General features: G+C 40.6%; 1 protein-coding gene across 8 annotated transcripts in view; it reads right to left on the bottom strand.

The window, feature by feature from the left end:
* The window catches only part of LOC147325092 (unconventional myosin-IXAb-like), a 158,568-nt gene that overhangs the window by 41,636 nt on the left and 93,715 nt on the right, over positions 1-23,217 (bottom strand). For all 8 annotated transcript variants that reach the window (XM_086299383.1, XM_086299384.1, XM_086299386.1 and 5 more), the window contains exons 9-11: positions 16,350-16,439; positions 7,550-7,666; positions 5,985-6,119 (exon numbers count right to left, since the gene is read on the bottom strand). In XM_086299383.1, coding sequence (XP_086155509.1) covers positions 5,985-6,119; positions 7,550-7,666; positions 16,350-16,439 — 342 coding nt within the window. The remainder of the gene's footprint in view (positions 1-5,984; positions 6,120-7,549; positions 7,667-16,349; positions 16,440-23,217) is intronic.

Here is a 23,217-nt window from a genome sequence, read left to right as displayed (position 1 = left end):
ATTTCAGTTCGGAGTCAGTGTGATATCTCCCAAGGTAAACACGATACTGTGTTTGCCTTAGGCGGTGGCCATCATATATGTTTTCTCACTTTGATACACGGTCCTCGTACAGACAAGAAATCAAGCACCAACTGGCATGTAGAGTGTAAACACTAGACACTCACACCCTCCTCGATCCAGCTGAGGGCTAAGGTTGGTGCGGCGCTATTAGCTTTGGCTCCTGTTCCAAAGATAAACACGCAGCACTGATAAGACCAGCTGGTTGGCTAGAGCGGATTGTAGCCCAGAGGGAAGAGAGGAGGAAAATCCCCTTGATGGAGAGCTAAAACCGCCTTTCAAAAATGAGGCGTATGAGCTGACAGAAAGCATGCATTTTGCTCGCATTCAGAAAACAGCTTACATCTTTTCTGGACACATGATCCTTCTTAAAAATGAGCACAAACAGTAGATCTTTATTACAGCTCAATTAATGGGCTACAACCCAAGCACGGAATCCACAAATGGCTCCAGTCTTTGAAACTTAAAGGTTGAATAGAAATTAATTCAACCTTAATAGTAAAAAAATAGATCACATCCTCAAAAATACTAAAAAAATTAAAGTGAAAAAGAAAAGAGTAAAGAGCTGCAGTTAGCTGGAAGTAGACAATATGATCTGTTTTATTTCAATTGCATCTCCATTTCATTTGATACTACTGTTAATACTCAGAGTACAACTCCAACAAAATTAAGCAACGGCAGTTCAGACTGCACAACAGTAATCTATTAATGCCAGAAATCTTAGAAAACTCTCAGAAAGGCAGATTGTTAATCCTCTGGGATTAACCAGGTAATCTGAACCCCACAAATAAAACTTGACATCAAACACCCCACAACACCTACAGGGTCATGATTAGTGTTTAGTTACCTTCTAAAGGTGAGTGCCAGCTGATCTGAGGTCAGCAGTCAAAGGCTCAAAACAAAGCCACAGGTAGGTGTGAAGAGCTTTCTCTCCGTATCACATCAGAGTAAGGCTCGCAATTTTATTCAAACAAACGCAAATCAGTTGAGATCTGGCAGCTCTTTATTTTGAAGCTCTACCAGCTTCCCTCAGAGGGGCCCAACACCACCTCAGCTGTTGTTCTGTTAGATAAACTCAATGATAGCCAAAGTTTCAGAGGACACCGGTGATTAAGGATAATAAACATGAACTCTTTTGAAACAATATTTGATGCAAGACTGGCCATCTCAGGAGCACTTTGACTCTTACTAACTCAATGTAACAGAGGAACACGCCTTTAAATGGAAGCACCTTACAAACCAGAGATATTCATCAGTGACAGACCAAACTAAAAATAAATAAATTTACTGTACTTTTAAAACGAATAAGATGATGACTTATGTAATTAAGGTAATCTTTTATTCTTACACGGTGCTTCAGTTGGTAGAGCTCAACTACAGCACTGCAGAAAAACATAGTATGCATAGTTTCTTTCAAAGAGTCTTAACTGGAAATATGTTAAGGCCACCAATGCTATGAAAACACATTTTTTCTACTCCCAATTTCTTAGTTTTTTGCATATTTGTCACACTTTAAGGTTTCAGATCACCAAACAACTTTTTATATTTGGTAAAACTAACCTGAAAAAATACAAAATGCAGTTAAATCAAATCAATCAATCAAATCAAATCAAATTACTTAAATAGATCAAGTGAAGTAGGCTAAAAGGTGTCAAAAAGCAAAAGATCATGCCAGGATATAAAAAGAGCCAAGAACAGGTGAGAAACAAAGTCATTGACAACTACGAGTCTGATAACGGTTACAAAGCCATTTCTAAGGATTTGTGAAGTCCGCCTAAGCACAGTGAGAGACACTACATGCCCACATGGAGGAAACTTGGAATAGTCGTGAACTTCCCCAGGAATGGATAGGCTACCAAAATTACTCCAAGAACACATCAATGACAACATGGAACCATGAATTCTGCTCTCTACCAGATTATCCTGAAGGACAACGTCCGAACATCAGTTTGTGACCTGAAGCTCAAGCTCACTTGGGTTATCAAGCAGGACACTAATCCAAAAAACACCAGCAAATCCACATTTGACAGGCTAAAAAATACCCAAAATGACAGTTTTGGAGTGGCCTAGCTGAAGTATGGCCTTAAATCCAATTGACATGCTTTGACATGACCTTAAACATATACATGCTTAAAAATCTCCAATATGGTTGAATTAAAACAATTCTGCAAATAAGAGTTGTCCAAAATTTCTCCACAGCAATGTGAAAGACTCATTGCTAGTTATTACAAATGCTTGATTGCAGTTCTTGCTACCAAATGTGGCACAACCAGTTATTAGTTTTAGGGAATAGTTATTTTTTAACCCGGGGGCAGGTAGGTTTGGCTAGTTTTTTAAATGAAAACACCATTTAAAAAAGGATTTTGTATTTTTTTGGGTTATCTTTATTTAATATTAAAATGTGTTTGACAATCTTAAACATGTAAGTGTGAGAAATATGCAAAAAACAAAGAAATCAAGAAAGGGAGGAAATACTGTTTTCACAGATCTCTATAAATTTGAAGTCAAATGTGCAAAAAACATCACATCTTGAGTTTTTAGATACAAATCACTCTGTCAGATGTTGGATGCAGAAAGACAGATAAGGACTTATTTTTGAAGTTAGGTTGCAATCCGTTCTGATCAGTCCTGCCAGTCTCCTCTCTGAATTGTAGAAAAATACTGGCTGGGTTAAAATGTTATCCTGCATGTGTGTGTAGCCTGAGGGCTAACAGTGAGAAACAGATAACAGCGCCATTAGCACTGGCTGACTGCCGGTTTGTTATCTTCATTAAGACTGAAGAGACGTTTACTGCACTTGTTTGCTGCCATTATTCTTTTTTTTTTTCACACTCCCTTCCTCTCTTAGCTTCACCATCAGCCATCAGCTAGCATGTTAAATTGCCACGGCCTATCAGTATTCAGCAAGAGGGAGAGGAGAGCTGACAGCTACTCTGACACAGTCCGTCTGATTTGAGACTCATAATCTCCCCTAAATGATCTTTCTCTATTTTTCCTTCTCAGTTCTGTTGTCCACTCGATGTGATTTGGAAACAACAACAGAAACAACACGGCACGCAGAATATTACGTGGGTTAGCAGCAGAGATGGGCAGTAACGCGTTACTTGTAACGCGTTACTGTAATCTGATTACTTTTTCAAGTAACGAGTAAAGTAAGGGATTACTATTGCAAAATCGGTAATTAGATTACCGTTACTTTCCCGTAGGAACGCTGCGTTACTGCGTTACTAAAACCGTGATTTTTTTTTGCGAGAATGTCTCATGACAGTGACGTAAGCAAGTGCGACGTTGGTGACAGCAGCTGTGTGCAGATCAACAATGGATAATATATCGAGTGCGGGAGAGAGTATGAGCGTGCAGCGTTTAAAGTGTGGAAGTACTGACCTTACTTTGAGTTTGATTCCATAAAAAGTGACAAAAACATTAGCGTCCATCGTGCGTGGGAAGAAAACTTCTTTTTACAGCGAAAAAAACCCCTAAACTTCCGAGCAAGCACCGAGTAGCTACGACGTGATGGGAAACTCACAGAGACACTCGCGCGGATTCTTCAACTGACCGCAGCACACCTACACCAGGGTAACCCTCCGCCTACCCTGCTCCTGCTTTACAGGTGAAAATAGAGCAAAAGGACCGCTGAGTCTTTGACTTTATTTATTTTCTGCTGTGTTTTACTTGCATCTGTTTGAAAGAGTGAGTGAAAACACAAAAAATATTTTATTTTATGTGCTGGAATGTGTAGAAAATAGGTTTAAATGTTAAACTAATTTATTCAAGTCAGAGAATGTTGCATATAATTAAATGTTTTGCTTGATGCATAAAGTTAAAAGATTAAAACTGATAAAACAAGTTAAAAAAAGAGACTTTTCCATTTGATTACATTTTGTATGATGGATTATGTAGAAAAAGTAGAATTGGGCTGAAAGATCTATCACTTTATCACCTCTTCAGGTTGTAAATCGTGTTTTTAAAAAGTAACTAAGTAACTAAGTAATTAATTACTTTTGAAAATAAGTAATCAGTAAAGTAACGGGATTACTTTTTGGGGGGAGTAATCAGTAATTAATTACTGATTACTTTTTTCAAGTAACTTGACCAACACTGGTTAGCAGTTGGCATCCAAATAAAACAGCATGAATATATAATGTAACTGATGTGGGATTTTTTGACTCATAGAGGCTAGTTTTGATGCTGCAGATGAGTTTGCTCTGAGATGCAGCAGTGGTGAAAGAGAAGGAGGCATGAATAGTAAACAAGTCAATCCAACGACCTGCACAAAGCTATGTTAGCAGCACTAAGCTGTCAGATCCATGCTGCTCAGCTTGACTCATGCACTCTAACCCAGCCTGTCAGCCTGTTCTGAGTATTCAGCACTTTTTCCTCTGACCTTTCACATTAATAGATGTGTGTGCTACCCTAGCCCAACTGCATAATTACAGCTGCTTTCACAGTAGTGTCACAGGAGCACTACGCACGCTCACCAGAGGAATACAACCGGCGTGATTAAGGCTGATGAAGAACTAAAGAGTTTCCCATGATCATGTTTTCAATAAAAATTATCAAGTTATCAACCAGCCTTAGTTGTCATGTCCAGAATGTTCTGTAGATGACTACTTAGCAGCTGATGCTTCCTAGCATCTGTCCAGATCTCAGCTTTTGATGCAGTTGCCCTTGATGTATCAGGATCGGCCTTACAGTGGTTCTCTTCATACCTATCTGACAGATCTTTTTTTGTGGCTAGTTTTAAGTACAGATCTCCCCCTCCAGTTCATGTTGGTGTACCCCTTGGTTCTGTTTTGGGGGCTCTGCTGTTTTTATTGTATTCGCTCCCCCAGGACACAGACTGTTAACCTGTAAGGATCTCCTATCACTACTATGCAGATGATATTCACTTGTACGCCTAATTTCACCCAAATGAAATGCTTAAACTCCACAGTTTATGAAAGACTTTATTTTAGTTTAGTTTATGAGACACTGTTAAACAGTGGATGGCAGACAGTTTTCTTCAACTAAACCAAGACAAAACTGAAATAATTATCTTTGTGCCAGAAAAATGCACATCTGGGATAAAGGAGACACTTATACCTCTTAGTGCTGCTGCCAGGCTTCTGACAAAAAACAACACAATGTGACTCAAATGGGACTCCAATCCTCATGCAGCTACACTGGGCTCCGGTTTATTTCAGAGTGGAATTTAAGATTATTTTATTGACTTGGAGAGCTTTTCACAGACAGGCACCAGGTTATATCAGAGGGCAACTGCATCCATATGTCCCTGGCAGGTCCCTGAGGTCCTATGACCAGGGCCTGCTGATGGTCCCCTGCACTAAGCTGAAAACAAAGGGAGACAGAGCCTTCTGTTCAGTGGCCCCCAGACTCTGGAAATCTGTTCCTTTGGATTTGACACTGGTGGACTCTGTGGTCTCTTATGAAAACCAGTTACAAACATATCTTTTTAAATGTGCTGTTTTGCTTTTTATGCATTGTTGGATCTTGTAAAGCATTTTGTGATTTTATATCTTGAAAGGTGCTATATAAATAAAGCTTTACTTACTTGCTGTTTGACTGTAAATGAAGTAGACTTTGACACATGTACTGACACATCTGACTTAAAAGGAACCTGCACTGATTTTGCACATCAAAGCACTTTTCTTCTAGCACCTCTTTAACATACTGCGTTCAGAGGTTCAACTAAAGAGGAAGCCATGCGTCACACATCAGAAAAAATTACTAATGTCCCTCCACCTCACCGCTTTGAGTGCGTGCATATGCAGACGTCGAGAAGCAGATCCGGTTTGAATGTTTGCACGTTTTTAACGTCACTGTAGTTCCAGCTACACACAAAATGCAATGACGTGTTATCAGCGGCTGCACAATGATTATTGTGTGGAGGAAAGAAAAGGAAAGGAAAAACAGTAACATTACCCTACCTGCTCCAGTTTGAAGATGTGTTGGTTGAAATAGTGCTGAAGTCGTTCGTTGGCGAAGTTGATACAGAACTGTTCAAAACTGTTGTTCTCATAATCCTCAAAGCCAAAGATGTCCAGCACTCCTATAGACAGGATCTGGTGGAACAGGCAGACAGCAGACCTCAGATTTAATCAGCGTGATTTCTTTTTAAAGGAAGACTCTTCCCTTTGAAACACTGTAAACATGAGTAGAAATGCATGATGCTTTGACCAACAGCATCTTTATTTAGAGATGTTTCCCTTTACGTCCCACTTGCTCCAGCCTCTCACTTGCCCCCCGGGTGTCAGTAAGATTCATGTCATCATGCATCATTAATATGCACCATCTAAAGAAGGCATTCACTCAGAGAAGGCCTTTAATTATGAAATGGACTGTAAAAGCTGCTTCTCATTTAATTGAATGTTATTCAGCAGTGTTTTATTTCCCTCTGAAGGCTCATTTTTTATAGTTTGGCATAAAAAACATACAAGAACACATGGCATATATATATATATAATCTGGTATCTGAACATAAGAACAATGACCTTGATGGAAATTGCACCCTCATCGACCCCTGACAAACACACAGACAGATGATGTCAGTGCCAAGGGAGGCACTCACACGCACTCCTGTTTTCACCATTTCAGAGGACGCTGCATTGACTTACATTCATTTCCTGCAGGCTAAAGCACTGCTCATCAATACTCGAACCTTAAACTAAGTCCTCAGCCTAAAATCAAATGATTTACATCCTGTGGACTGTTTTTCCCCACAGAAAGGGGCAAATTCCCACAATGTGACTGTGTAAATAGATTTATGTCCCCACGATATGAATAAGACAAGTACACACATCCACGCACACACAGGCAGAGTGCTGGGACATCAGAGGACCATGGGGGGTAAACCGAGCTGAAGGGAACTTGATGCCATCTGCCCAAATGTTCCTAGCATACACACACACACACACAACGATCTGTTTTCCAATTCCTTCGATGCACCCACTGGGTTTGGCTTGCCAGCTGCCAACACACACACACACACACACGCACACGTATACACACATATCACACCCTCTGCCTCTAGGAATAAAACAAAAGGCAACAGAAATAGAAGAAAGAACAACATGGCCAATATTTACTCAGTGTAACGGTATAATCGTTTAATAATAATAATAATAATAATAATAATAATAATAATGATAATAATAGTTGTCTAACAAAAGTACTAAAATCAGGTTTAATTACTACAGTTCATAACAGCTCTGTTCCATTTAAGGGTATGAGCCGGTGGTGTAACCTAACTAATATTATTAATGACAATATTTGAAGGATATTTCTAATATGAATTTTGAGGGAGATCACTTTATTTGGACACTTGGACACACACACACACACACACACACACACACACACACACACACACACACACACAGGTGAAATCAAGACGACAATAACTGGAGGAAAGGCGATCTAATCAGAGATATCCAGTTTAGACCTTGTTAAAGGTGTCTGACTCTGTGTTCGTGGAGTGTGTTTTCATTCCTACCTTTGAACTGTCCTCCAGGTCCTTGTTGTTCAGCAGGGCATGGTTGGTCCTGAACACAATCCAGTCAAACAGCGCGCTGTACAGTGACTTGGCCATGGAGTCCCTCACTGTGCCTGCCTACACACAAACAAACACACACACAGACAAACAACGTGATCAAAAACATATGGATTTTATAATCTGAAACAGAAGCTAGCTCTGTGGATGTTTACCGCTTTCACTCACAGTCTTGCTCAAGTAACTTTTTTAGCTTTTTTTCCCCACTTGTTCTGTTACTGGATCATTGTAATGTTAAATGTGTAAAGTGGGCAGAGAAAACGTTCTAATAAAATCCTGCTGCAGCTGAAACATTTGATGGAAGAGATTAAACAGACAGAAAAGCAATGGAGAAAAATGAATCAGTGGATGGTGTTTTAAATCAAAAACTGCTCATAATTTGGCGATGGCTGCAACAAAAACCTCATCCAGATTTTTCTGAAAACAACAACATTTATTCAAACATTAACTTTGATCTGCCTAAAGACTCAAAGCACAGGAAAGAAGTTAGCCTGACTGCAAGAATAATCTACATACCAGAAGCTCCAACTTTAAATGACTGATGTTATGGTCTTCTTAGCTTAATCTCTATGCACACAAAAGTACTGAATATGCACGCAAAGACATTTTATGTGTAAACTCGTTCAGCTGCTAGTTAATACAGATATCAATTCAGCCAGTGGACACGATCAAGACAACCTGCTGAAGTTCAAACTGAGCATTAGAACGGGGCAGAGAAGTCATTTAAGTACTTTTAATGTGGCATGGTTGTTGGTGCAACAACAAACATTGCTGCAACAGTCAGACCGTAGTGTCAGAATTTGGTGTGAACAGCATGAAAGCATGGATCCATCCTGCCTTGTATCATCAGGTCAGGCTGGTGCTGGTAGTGTAATTGTCTGGGGAATTTTTCCTGACCCTTAGTGCCAACTGAGCATCCTTTAAACATCACAGCCTACCTGAGTATATTTGATGCTCATGTCTGTTGCCGTATGAACAAAGTGCACCCAATCTTCTGGTGGGATAACACACCACGTCACAAAGCTCAGATCATCTTAAACTGGTTTCCTGAACATGAGAGTGAGTTCACGGTTTTAAAACGACTTCCGCAGTCACCAGATTTTAATCCAACTGTCATGGTCCGGGTGAGTACGGGGTTTTTCCACTCCGCTGGGCTCCACCTTCAGGCAGAGACTCCAATCAGCTTCCACACCTGGTTCCAATCAAGTCACCAGCATATAAGACCAGCATTCACAACAGACCTCTGCCAGATCTTTTGCTAACTCACGTTAGTGCTACGCCGCCAAGCCCTTGTGAGAGCCCCTTAACTACTGCTTTTCTCCTCACCGTGTTTTCTTTGTCATAGGACCCACCTGTCAGTCGCACTTCCCAAGCTAAACTACTCACATCTCCGCCTGGATGCTGGTTCTGTCATCTGGTTGCTTCCTTTCCATCATTGGACTACACCTGCCTGCCTCCCTGCCAAGTCCCTCACTCCAAGTATATTCTGGATCCTCTCTGGATACTCCTCACCCGGAACCCCTTGGACACCCCCTCCTCGCATGACACTTTAAACTACAACGCTGACTGCGTACCTCCATCCAAGCCGCTGCCCCTTTTTCCATTCCCAGGATCCATCCGTGAAATCTAGCACCTAGTCATAGCACTCAGAGTTTCATGTTCATAGTTTGGCCTCACAATTCACAGTTCATAGTTTCCACAGTTCATAGCTTCCACAGTTTCCTGCTTTGTAAGTTCACTAGGCACTGTAAATAAAGCACTGTGTTCACGCCCGTTTTGCCTCCCTCTGTGTCTGCATTTGAGTGCACACACACAGCCTGGCCCTCTCGGCCCTAACACCAACAGAGCATCTTTAGGATGTGGCAGAGCAGGAGATTTGCATCATGGATGTGCAGTCGACAAATCTGCAGTAACCAGAGATCCAACGTGGTACTACCAAATATAATGGACACTAAGTGTATATGATCATGATTTAGATGAGCAGAGGTGACTGGCATTGTGTTTTTGCAATGCATTGCTAGTTTTTCTCTAGTTGCTAGCATTGATCCTAAGCATAATCAAAGTCAAAGTTAACTTTATTGTCATCTCTGCTATATACAGTACAGTATATAGAGAGACGTGCGACAAGGCTCCAGTTCCATTCAGTGCAAAAAACAACAATAAATATAAGAAGAATAAGAATAAATATACACTTAAGACTGAGGTAAAGATAAAAGGAATAAATATACATTTTAAAATTAGGGTAAAAAGGATCAATAACAGTCTAAGTTTCCAATTTACAGTTGAATCATTTAAAGTGACCTTGAAGTGGTTTAAAATGACCAGCGTAGCAGCTTTGCAGTTTACAGTATTGAGTGATTTAATGTTACAGACACGTGAGGATCAATCCTCTTATTTCAAACCTAAATTAATAACCTTTGTTCCATTAATGTATAACATGGTTATTTTATTTTTAGGCATCAAAACATCAGGATGTATAATTACAGCAACAGGCAACTGAAAAGAGCCAGCAGTCAACAATCAGAAGTTGCTTAAGGAAAAATAATCGAGCTACTTGCTTGAGTAAGATTGAGTAAGTTACCATCAATGTTAACAGCCTATCAGTGGCTGTGCTACTGTAACTTAGAAAAGGCAATGTACCCGAGGCTCCTGTTATGAATAAACTGTTAGGCAGTATAACAACAGCCACTTTGTATTTAAAGGGCAAACAGAGCCCCTGTTTAAGTTCCCTGTCTGCTCAGAGTTAGTGGTCTTATGTTTTGTAGGCTCGCTGTGCACAGTGCTGTAATACTTTTGGAGTTTTCAGTCATGAGCCAGAGCCTTAAGTATCTCCAGACCTACAGATTAGTATTTGCACAACATTTTTTATAGTTCACTTTGTGATCCATTAAAAAAACCCAACCCACTGTGCCTCAATGAGCAAAACAGCAACTATTCTTTCTCTTTAGAGACGATGAAAATCATGCTAAGCTAACATAAGCAGACCTGACTTGGACACCAGAGCATGTTCTCTGTCACTAATAAGTGTTATGATTGAACAGGGAGTGTAATGACACAAAGGAAATCTGCTTCAGCTAGGTCAAATATTTTTATGCCAGGAACCCCAAAATATTTGTGCAATACCCCAATCCGAAAAGGCTGCTAAGTGTGATCCAATCAGAGAGGATTTCATCTATGGGACAATCAAAAAGAATCACAGAATCAGTTGTGTTGTTGTAAATAACTCTCTCATCTTGATGTAGGTTTATCCCTCACAGAGCCTTATGTCATGTGACTATCGAAAAGCCCTATGGCAAATTCAAGTCAGTCAACTTCACAATTCAACATATATAATGCCTAAAAAAAAGTTGCCTCAAGGTACTTTATATTGTAAGGTAAAGACCCTACGTTAATTAAGAGAATACCCCAACAATCAGAAGACCCCCTATGATCAGGCACTTAGTGACAGTGGTAAGGAAAAACTCCCTTTTAACAGGAGGAAACCTTCAGCAGAACCAGTTATTCTTATACAGTCCTTTTCTACTCTCGTTTTATAAAGTGATGGATACAACATGTTTAAGTGCTTTCTATGTAACATTCATACACAGTCATGCTCCAGTGGATGCATCGGAGAGCAGCCCAAATATCCTTGGGCAAGATAGTAACCCCAAATATTCCTGGCAGGCAGACTGGAATGATCGAACATTTACCATTTTTTTATGGGATGCACTAATACCAGGTTAGCTAAGCATTTATTGAGATAAAAACTAGATTCTGGCAGATAGGATCTGGACACTCAGTATTCCTACACATGCAGTTTTAGTCCTATAACAGTTATATGCAGAATGTAGATAAATCAGAAAGCTACCAGTATTGTTAGCTAACTATAGCAGTTTGCTACCTAGCAATTAGGAGCACGGCGATCCACTGTCTTCAGAATATCAATGGCATTCATTGCCTTCGAGCAGCAAGAAGTAAAATAACTGCTGGTGCAGGCTCACAAGTTAAGCCTTTCTCAGCTTTGAGGGGAGCAGTTGAAATGACTTCCTATGAGAGTAAAGGTTACTACTGATTACCATGAGGGAGGTGTCAAAAACATTTAGAGGGTTAGCTAGGTGTTCTTCCAAAGGAGGGCATGTTTTTCTCAGCAGGGGTGTTGGTCTCCGAGTATGTCTTTTTGCTTTGCTGCTATGTTAGTGTTCTCCTCTCAGATCATACACTTATTGTTGATATCTGTGGGCTAGCTGAAACCATAAGAGATGATAGTTTCTACTAAAAGTTTTTTGGGCCTATTCTAACCACTATTTTAATAACTGCAGAGGCCGAGCACACCAACGCAGATGCACGAAGGACTGAAAGTCTTGCAGCAAACCACTATGATGAAGCAAAAACGTGCATTTTTAAAAGCTGCCTCCTCTCTTTTACATTATTGATTGCTTGTGATATATTTTTAGCAGGCAGGCCTGTGACGTTTCTGTGCCCACAGACTTATGTAAGATTGATATGAATAATACAAAAAGAATCACAATTTAATTGCTGCAGCAGGAACTTGGGATTGGCAGATCTGAAGTGAACATTTGACATGCCCACTGAGCACGTGTCGTCTCTGTATTTTGCCATGTCACTTAATTATTCATAAAAATGGGACAAGTTAGGAACTAGAAGGGAATATGGCTGGAAGCAAATGCGTAGAAAATGTTTCACTCAATGCCCACCTAAGCAACAGATGAAATAATTAGCAGGACTTTATCGGAGGCTTTTGGAAAGTGCAGCAATACGGACTGTTAAACTGGGTCTTAGCTGGTGTTTCTGATTATAAAGCCCTGGAAGGGGAACTTGTTGTTTTCTCTGTCTCCATCTCTTTCTCTCGTTCCTCCTCCTTGAAAAACCACAGGAGGCGTGAAACACCAGCATGAGCTCACACTGCACGTGGCCTGCTAGCTTCCTCGCTGCAGGATGTTTTATCTAGGTATTTCACCACAATATGCCAGTATGCATATGTTTTTCATTTGCATTTATGTACTTGTTATCTGTGTCAGTGCCCATATATGTATGTTTACTGGGTGTTTTTGATGCATTTTACAATCCATCACCAATAGGGGAGTGGTTTTATACTTCTCATCATCATATAGCTTAAAACTATCATAAAGTGACGCCACATGAATGGAAGCCATTTGAATGAGGGTCTGATTATTCCCCACCATCAACGCCTGATCCCCGCACATACACTTCTCTTTCAATATGTCTGTCTTTCAAACAGGAAGAAGGAAGTGGTAGAGTCAAATAATCTGTAGCCACGTCAAAATTGTCAAACCGCTTGCCTTATCGTGACCAGCATGGACCCACGCATGCTTACAGACACACACACACATGCATGCAATCAAGATCTCACACATGTACACACTCGCTTCTAAACCCAGACTAAATCACACTGGGGTCAGAGTTATGTGCATCCAGCTTGGATAACAAAGGATATCTATAATAACAGCTATTTAATAAAGTCCATTAATTTTTTCCTGCTCATCCAATTGAGGGTCGTGACCGGGCTGGAGCCTTGATGTCAAACAAAATCTTTTTTCTTTATTTCTTTTGTTACAAAACAGTATTTTTGAGCAGCAGATGGCCTGTGTGCCTGAGATGACCGTACCCCCTTTTTATGACATCACATTCTTGACCAACAACCCTTCTTTTTTCTTTACGTTTCACAACTTAAAAAACGTAAAAAAAAAATATCCTGCTTTCACTATTAGCTTACGTCTGACAGCTAATGTATATATAAAGATGGTTGAAATGTTACTGAGATACTGCTCAATGCAGGCTTCAAATTTCCACACCAAACTTGTGTGAGTTACCTTTTTGTGTGACTGGCTTTTAAACTATGTTTAAACTACGTACAACTAAGATAGTAAAAAATCTGCAGCTCAAAACAGATTTCTGCTGAAAGAAATGTTCTACTTTCAGCAAAAGAATCTGAAAACAATCTGTCAAACTCTGAATATGCATGTTTATAAACAATGTCCAAAACATATTTTTGAATGTGAAACCTTAATATTTAGTTAGACATGACGAACAGTAATTGCACTATTTCTCTATTTGTGGCACAGCCAGCTTAAGTAGTAGGAGTAGTAAGTCATAGTAGTAGTAGTAAGTAACTTCTTGAGGAAGCTTGAATGACAGAACAATAGCTGCCAAGCACAATCTTCCTGCTTGAGCTGGGTTTTACTTTTACTCTCATTATTCCTCTATGATAAACCCCAAGAGCTACATGATTCAACCAGAGATCGTCCACTCAGGTTCGGGACTGTCTGCGATAAAGTTAGAAAACCAACATCTTCCAATCCGCAGCTTGCTGAGGTTCAGCAGGTCGAACACCTCATCCAAATTTCCCCACCTCCACTGCGGGTAGATGGGACAGCTGCCTAGCACATTTTCTCAACCTTTCTTATCCAAGCAGGAAGAAATCATTTCTGAGAAGAACCAGCAACATTTGCCAGGTTCTTTTTTCCACATTTCCTTTGTATAAAAACAGGCGTGTTATGGATTCCACAGGTGGCCTCGACTCGCTCCCACGACCCTCCGTCAGATCGGGGCAGGTTTTCACTTCTAATTTTACGTGGAGTGTGATTTTCTGGCATTATGCTTTTACTGATGCCGCAATGAGTGGACACGAAACTGGGGAAAGAGTGTGGGGGGATGACATGCGGAAAATGGCATGGCCTCTGGTATTTGATTTAGTTTAAAGGCTGAATTAAGGATCGCTGTTATAATGCTTATGGTGGATCCATTATACTTTTCCTTATTCTCTGTGACACATATACTCTTACAGCTGAGGATGCCCATCTTGAATGTAGCCAAACGTTCAAATAATGAGGACAAACAAACTCTATGAGCCAAAACCTCAGGCTTCAGACTCTAAACTCATTTTTTCAGACAGTTTTTTTCTGCTCTTGGCCCTGTGCGATACTAGAAGAGTAGATCTCCCTAATATGGTCATTCCCCTACAGAGGCCAGGCTGAATGACACAGTGCATTTGCAGCAACATCCATGTAAAGCTAGCTAAAAGCTAAACTGAACTCTTTACCTCCTGAAAGGCTACAAGGAGTAACCCTTGAAACACTTTTTCTGAACTGAGTGGTTTCTTTCGTATTAGACCTGTTTAACGAACAGAGGTTAGTGAGGGTGGTCTCTGCCTGTGCAGAGTTTTTCTTGGAAAAACCAAGAAACTATTCTAATGGTCATCGAGCCACGTCTTTATTGACATAAACTGAGGTGTTAAACGTCGTCTTTATGGGGTAAAGAGTTAAAGCTAGCATGAAGTCCACCAGTTTGTCCAAACTTGTGCCTTATTTATATATGTAATATTAATCTAATGTTAAATGTTAATTTCATCATTATGAAACATTTTAATATTGTTTTAAAAAAATATTTTTAATAAAATATGTTTGCGGTCTACATATATAGTGCGAAGTAGTAATCATTATCTGTTATGTGCTGCTACTTGATAGATAACAATGTTCTGTACGCAATCTGAATTAGAGCAATAAACCGAGTCTGCCCTGTCTCCATGGATTGCATAAATCTTGGCACAAATTAAAAGTAACATGTTATATATGACACGTTTTTCTTTCTTTGAGTGGATAGTTGAGGATTTCCTATAATGCTAATCTGCTGTTGTTTTCGTTTTTTTATTATTTTTTTTACCACTTCCTCCACAGATGACATAGTACCTGAAGGTTTCTGCAGGTACCCGTGAATCCTTTTATCTCTTGCTCTTCTCGAGATACGACCACCTCAACAAGGACAGAGGGGGAAAACACCAGAAGCCAGAAGCGAACATCATTTAATCAGAAATGCAGCTCTAATCCAGGAATAGAGTTCTGATCACATCGTCTGAGCCTGTCTCACACAGCCAGTCCAAAAATAAGTGAATTTATGCTTTGAAACATATGCGACTGGAGGAGAAAGAGACAGACAAACAGACTGAGGCAGGATCGTGTTTCTGGCCTCTGTGCTGTATATTCCAGTGGAGGTTGCACATTCCTAAGACAAGAACACATGACTGAAGCAACGGGGGTGTGGGAGAGTGGGAACAACCATTGTTGGGTGAAACTAGGCTGTGGATCAGATGGAGAGGTGGAGCTTAACGGGGTTACAGGCAATCAATGTGTAGCATTTCCTTCCTCAGACAAAAGGCCCTGAAGCCACAAGCACAGAGCAGGACTATGCAGTGCTTTGCTGAGCTTGGAGGGAGAGATAAGCAAAATTCACTGAATATTAATATTCAGCAGCACTCTGATGCCCTTCAGTGGAGTTTATCTAGGTCAAAAGAGGCAACAAAGAGGTAAATTCTTCAGACTGTGAGTCTAAAGAACATGGTTAACTCAAACCGCCACTGCTTGGCTTAACAGGAAACAGGAAGTTGCAGAGGAAGACCCCTATCAAAAGAGAATGCCACAACAAACTCCCCAGACAAACTCTAAAGCAAGCAAACACAAACAAAGAATCTCCAGTACAGATGACGCACTTCAAAACAAAACGTTCAGCAACAACGTGCTTTTACTGAGACTCACTGGATGTGATGAAGCCACGCTCCTGCTGACACCACAGAGCAGCGCCATCAAGAAGCAGAACAGATTGTTTTGCTGCATTTTCTTAAATGTGTCGTGGCACCGAAGGACTAGAGGTTCATAGAAGATTTAGCAGCTTTAGACGGTGAGACAAAGCCACTGCATTTGGGGCACGTGTCTCACTCTGGTGCGGTTACCTCTGCAAGCTTGTAGGGCACTATGAGCCTTTCTCCAACAGTCACCGTCTTCCTGGTTGTCAGTGCTTCAAGAAGCATCTCCTCCTTCACCTGTGCACAAAAGAAAAGCAAGAATAAAAGTGTCATTTTCAAGGAAGACATCAGGGCACTCACTACTGGACTTATTAACAAATAATCAGTGATGACAAAGGGATATCACCCACAATAGCTATAACACAGGATCACTTCTACTCTATCAGTAAAATGTAACCTGAAATGAGATTTACTGTTTATTTTACAGGCAATGATGATGATAACATTGATTAGGAGACTAATGAAATAAGACATTCAGCAAAGCTGGGGGGGTTTACAGGAGACAGATTGCAAAGATATGGGAGCAGAGATATGGTGACTGACTATGTATCCTACAGTTCCCACAGTGAGGTTGCACTAGGTACACAGAATAAAGGCCTTTTAAACTTAGTCATTATGCATGTTTCACCAATATGTCCCTCGTGGTACCTATTACAGCCATTTAAAGCCACATTATACCATATATTCACACAGCATTCATACAACCGCGGACAGTTTGGAACCAGCGGTGTCTTTGGACTGTGGGAGGAAACTGGAGTACCCAGAGGAAACCCACACAGGCTCAGGGAGAACATACACACTCAGCTCCAGCTGGCTGGGAGGTTCAAACTGATGACCTTCTTGCTGTGAGGTTACAAAGCTAACCGCTGTATCACTATGCAGCTAATTTATAAGTTTACCCAATCGGTACTCTTTCACTCATTTGATGAAATGTCAGCAAGTCCAAAACAGACAATCCCATTTGGTTCTATTACCTATACGCAGATGATTGTTTGATTCAGTTGTAGTGTTTGTCACATATTGTCTGTATGTATTTAGCTGACCATAACTCTGACATCTCTGCCGCTTTTAACCAACGTAGCTGACACAAAAGCAGCACACATGATATTCAGTACAGTACTATATGACTTTCCATTTGAGTTTGTGTTCACTCTAAAAATGGCCCCAGACAAACCAGCGATGACAGGGCCACACTGGGAGAAGCAGATGTCACTGCACACATCTCCTCCATCTACGGGGATTATGGGCGTGGGCCGAACAGCTGCTCCTGAGACTGTGTGTGTGTGTGTGTGTTTCCGCGTGTGTGTGTATACATGTGAGAACAAGCCATCGCAAGGCTGCCTGATGTCTTCATGTTTAAAGAGCAAGGGTGTCAATGTTATAGTTAATACCATTATGGATCTATTTCTGTCAGTGGCCTCTAAATGCTTTGACATAAATTTGGGGGGGGGGGCAGGACAAGTCAACTCTGCAGTGAGTGGGTTGGTGGGGAGCGGGGGGCATAATCAGACCTCATTTCACACTGCCTGGTAATCCCTCCACAAAGAGCAAAGCCTATTCTGCAGCTCAGTGATTGGTCTTCAACTGGTACATTTCCATGTATTAGTTGCTTGGTGACAGGCGCGATGCCCTGTCATGATCACAGATCTTAATACTCTAATAATCAGAAGTTTGTAAGCACCAGTTTGGGGCCAGTGATTCTGAACTGAAGTCAGCCATTTTTTTGGAGCACCTTTAGATCCTAGTGAGGACAAAAAGTAAAAGCAAACACAGCAGAGCCGCCTGATCTGAGCATGACGGTTTTCCAGAGACATTGCACACAAAGAATCCTGAATAGAACTCTATAGGAAAATATGAGCCAGTGATATTGCATCTGCATATTAGAGGTTCACACAAGTTTCAGCTGTGAGGTGGTGGGCATATCCACCTGTTACTGAGCCACAGGTAAGTGTGCCTTCTAGGTAGGGCTGGGCGCTATGACCCAAAATTCATATCTCGATATTTTTTACCTGGATGGCGATATAAGATATATATCTCGATATTTTTTTTTTTAAAGCCATAAGTTAAGAACAAAAAGAGAGTTCTTAGTCACACTGTGTCCCAGCTGTCACACGGGCACTTTTATTTACATACAGCGTAGATGTACATGAAGAAATTACTCAAAAATAAATTATCAGCATTTATTAAATAATCATGGTCCATAAATAAAAGAAAACAATGTTGTTTTTGTGCATAACAAAAAGCTCACAATTGTGCAGTCAAAATGTAAACTAATAGACGCTGAGCATAATAACAAAGAGACAGATTTCACAGCTGCACCACGTCTCTGAACAGGTGCCATTTGTGGTCCTTATACACACACAGTACGTATCACTCCGCGAGGCTCCTCCTCGGTAGCCGTAATCCTCCGACAATCCATCAAGCGGTGCAGCTCCGTAGCTTAGCAAAGTCATATTAAAACATTTTTTGACAGATTGCTGAGCGCTGTGTACCACATAAAATCGGTTCGCAGTCAGTAAGCACAACCAGAATTCATACATAAGGTGCACTGTCGATTTTTGAAAAAATGAAAGGATTTTAGGCCGTGCAGCCCCTCCGGGCTGCATGTCATTAGCGCGGTTAGCTCGTTAGCGCGGTTAGCTCGCTAACACGTTGACGCCGCCCAGCCCCACACACGGTAACTCGCTAACGGAGATTTTCCGCTTTCATCTTGTCATTGCCTGCAGGTGAAGCTATGGGGGAGGCGGAGTTGTGTTCAGTGAAGGAGAGGCGAGGCCAAGTAACGTTGCGTAGAGACAAAAGTGGACGAAAGAGAGGCAAACCTGCGGCTCCACAAGTATAATTATAACGTAACATAGACTATATCGATATAAACGATATTGTCACATCTTATATCTCGTATGAAAATATATCGATATTTTTAAAAAACTCGATATATCGCCCAGCCCTACTTCTAGGGGTGGGGGAAAAAATCGATACTGTGTAGTATCGTGATATTTTTTTTGCTAATAATGTATCGATACAGGGACAGCAGAAATCGATATTTTGTTACAAAAAAAGTTTTTGTGCTCTGACTTCAGAGCATGTTGATCCTTTTTCTGAGCAAGAATCCTGACATTCCTTCACTGTCCAAATATGTTTAACTTTTTTATGGCAGCAATAAACATGACAGTTTACTTATTTTAATTTAAGACACGTTTTATTTTAATTACGTTTTAAACTTTTTTATTTAATGTAAAATTATATTTTGTTTATTTACTTTCAAATTCTTCAGTTGCTGAATGGGCTGCATAGTTTTCATAAATTGCATAGTTCAGAATAGCTATAATTGTACCAGATGGTTGCATTCAGTTAAGTTGGACTAGACTGTAATACAAACCGTTCAGTTTGTCAACAATAAAACTGACTGAAATGAGAGAAAGACTGAGTGTGAGAATTTGATATTAGATAAAATGAATATTGATAAAGTTTACCTTTATGTACAGAATCTGAATATTGCAAAATATTTTTAAAAATTGCAATAATATCGTATCGTGCGTTAAGTATTGTGATAATATCGTATCATGGGATGTATGGTGATTCACACCTCTAGTGCCTTCTATTCTCTCTCAAATCTGCCATTCTTCTCCCAAAACCCTCAAACTCCTGCTCTCAGGTCCTATACTCTAGCACCATACTCCATAGCAGCTTTGCTAGTAAAGGTTCAAATATGTTTCCACTGTTTCCACTCTGCATCGGTCAAGTTCTTGTATTTCTCTGAATGTTTAGTCTCATAATGATAATTCAAATTGTAATCCTTAAACATGGTAATCTGCTCTCCACAAACCAAGCAGATGGCTTTACCTCTGACTTCAGTAAACGAATACTTAGCAGTTTATGTGTTTGTTAAAAACTCTGCATGCGGCATCAATCTATCTTTTTGTGCGTGTCAGCTAAAGCCTGTTGGGGCTAGAAAACACACTTCTCATGAGCGTCAGTTCCATTGCTTCCACAGTGAGACTGCAGATGCATGAGTGTAAAGAAAACTTTCAGTAGCCTTCAAAATAAAAGCAACAAAGTTATATTGTGATTTCACCCTGAAACAGAATTTCTGGTGGGGGGGGGGTGTATGAAAGAGTAATTGGCAACCGAAACAAGACAACTGCAAGATTTAGGTTTGAGTCCTGACTTCCTGTTGATGTGTGGCGGGCTGGTCAGGGACACTCACGGGGCAGGAGGTGGTCAGGAGGCCGTATAATGCCCAGGTCTGTTTTGAAAGGACTTTAGGCTTTCCCTGTCAACATTATTTATCACCATTAATGTCTAAATTGACAGTGTGATTTTGCATTAATAATATGCAAAGCAGTGTAGACCATCGTCAACCTGTTGTAGGCAGTGTCAAAAATGTGTGAACCAATCAGTCTGTGGTAACTGGACTATTATTGGTACTTTAGCATCCTGCTGACAAGACACAATTTAATAATCTGCAGCCTTTTTTGATCTGTCCAGGTCCACTTTAACCTACACAGAGAGTCCTCCCCATCAAGCTACGTGCTGTTTATTGAAAGATTGCACACATTGTTGGATCCCCAGAATGCTTCACTGTAATCAAATGCCTGGAGAAACACACAGTAACGCAGTGCCATGCATCTCACATACGTTTTCTCCTATGCAGACACACTATCATGGTTCAAAGATCATTTGAACTGGGCTAAAAGTGACACCTGGTAGCCCGTCTGTGTCCTAATGGAGATCTTTTTATTACATATCAAAACCCAAAACAACACGATAGCTGCTTTGGGTTTGAAAAAGGGTCCTGGATGCTTACAGGGCCCCTCTGTTTGCAGTTTGCAGTTTCCTCCAGGAGCCCCAGGTTTGCCTGCCAGCAAAAACATGCAAGGTTGAGTCTTCTGTTACTGCGACCAAGCTTACATCTGGAGTTGATCCCACTGCTCCTTGTACTTACAGAAGGATGAGTTAAATGCAGAGAATGAGTTTCCCTACTGGAGTCAATAAAAGATATCTATCCTCTTATCGTAAATGTCCAGAGTAGATTAATATCTGATGCTGTTAGTAAGTTAACATCAGATATAAGAATAAACTGTGGCAACTGGTTATTGTAAGGGCAGAACGCAAAGGTTAGACAGCTGGTTTTCATATTCAAAACTAAATGCAGCAATTAAAAAGCAAAATAAATAGCGAATGTCTAAAATAAAGAAGAAAAAGAAAAAAATAGACAAAAGAAAAACTGTTTTTAGCATTCAATTACCATCAGCAGTTTCAGGCTTCAGCGCATTTATTCAGACAGAAAGCTTCTCTCTGTAAGCTGGTTTCCAGTTTGCACAGAAATGTTTCTGGTTAGGTCAAATTACTCAACTCCAGACCTCAGAGGATCCAGTCTGTCAACTGTACATCAGCCTGTACAAGCTCTACTTCCTCTTCCTGTTTCACCTCCACAGGAAACAGGAAGTGGCACTTGGCTTTATTCCCATTTGTGCGTCAATCTACACAAGGTTCTCTTTGAAAGGTGCTTTGCATTAATATGCCACAGCAGCAGTGAGTGCAGCAGTAAACATACCTCATCCTGCCCGAAACCATTTTACACATCAAACGCTGGACATTCATGCAAATTAGGACTCATTTAGAGCCAGAGTTTGCCTTCAAGCAGTCCTAGCCTCACATGACTCAACATGAGACTCCCTTCAGCTGACCTGAACAACCTCTTTAACCATTTAACAGACTCTCTCACACAGTGCCTTAAAGTAAAACCATGCACCATCAATAAAACATAAGTGCTAACGAGTTTTGATGGTGCCTGTCTGTAGTCTAGACACTCATTCAGATTCTTAGCGTAAAGCTAAGCTTGCAAGGATGAAACAACATCACCAATTTGCATAGGTCATACTAATTCAGTATATCTATATCTAAATCATAGGCAGATCAAGGAGCTTGTAGTTCTACTGCCAAGCTTCAAAGGGTAAATATTTAAACTCAATCTTGATTCCCAGCAGGTCCTGTTATTTTTCTAGACTGTGTACATTAAATAACACTACAAGTAGTATTTAAACGTAAACTCTTAGATCACCTAATCTGTCACAGTCTTTAAACTTCTCTGCCTACCCGATTCAATGGTCACATAATGAATGATAATATTTTCCCATCATCCAACCAAAAGACTGCATCTCACAAATGTTAATGCTTAAGATCCACTCAAAACAGGGATTCATTATGAGCCCATCTTTCAGGTCAGCACTGTGCTTTCTTTCTTTCCTTCTCTTTCTTCGTGGCTTTTTAAGAATATCTTATAAGACCCAAGAGACAGACAGCCAGAGGCTCTGCATCAAATAACAGACATCCAAATAAACTTGAACTTAAAAAACTGACCCCTGAGCATGTGGCCTACATGTGGCTCAACTCGCCGCACTGCCACTCTGGATCCCTGGGGGAAACAAAGAGACCAGCCTGGATGTTACAGGCGAACACTCCACAGTCATAACATCCCCGCTGTGCTGTTGACAGGAGTCTCCGGCACACTTCGGACATTGTTTTGTCACCGACTCAACAAGCGCATCCGGCTAATTGTTGCAGTTTGTAACAGGGACTGGGAAATGACACGTCCAAGCAGCATGTGGGTATTTCAGCTGTCCTTTCTATGTATGTGTGTGTGCATGTTTGTGTGTGTCTATGGTCTGATTTCAACGTCAAGAATGAGTCCAAATGCAGCTCAACTTCATAAACTTATAAACACTGTGTGGCACATAAACCCTGCCAGTAAATGTTTTTGCAGGTCTCTATTTTCCCCAGGAGAGTTAAAGAGTCACCAGCAGTTGAAATTCCACAGACGCTTAAAGTCATGCAGTACTGAACAGGTGAGTGAAAGAGCCCGCAGCAGAGTAACAGGCTTCACCCGCACTCAAATGTTGCTAAAGGTTAGCACTGTTTAGTAGGTATCTACGTCTGGGTGATGTAGTTTGTGGACGAACCTTTCTAACCAAGCTAGCTCGCCTTAGCTGACAACATACTGTATGGTCACATG

This window comes from Aulonocara sp. 'chitande type north' Nkhata Bay, linkage group LG7 (assembly GCF_057382095.1).
Source record: "Aulonocara sp. 'chitande type north' Nkhata Bay isolate Kocher_YH1m ecotype deep benthic linkage group LG7, A_spYH_male_GT1.1, whole genome shotgun sequence".
NCBI classification, from domain to species: Eukaryota; Metazoa; Chordata; class Actinopteri; order Cichliformes; family Cichlidae; genus Aulonocara; species Aulonocara sp. 'chitande type north' Nkhata Bay.
This window is presented reverse-complemented; position numbering and strand designations above follow the sequence as displayed.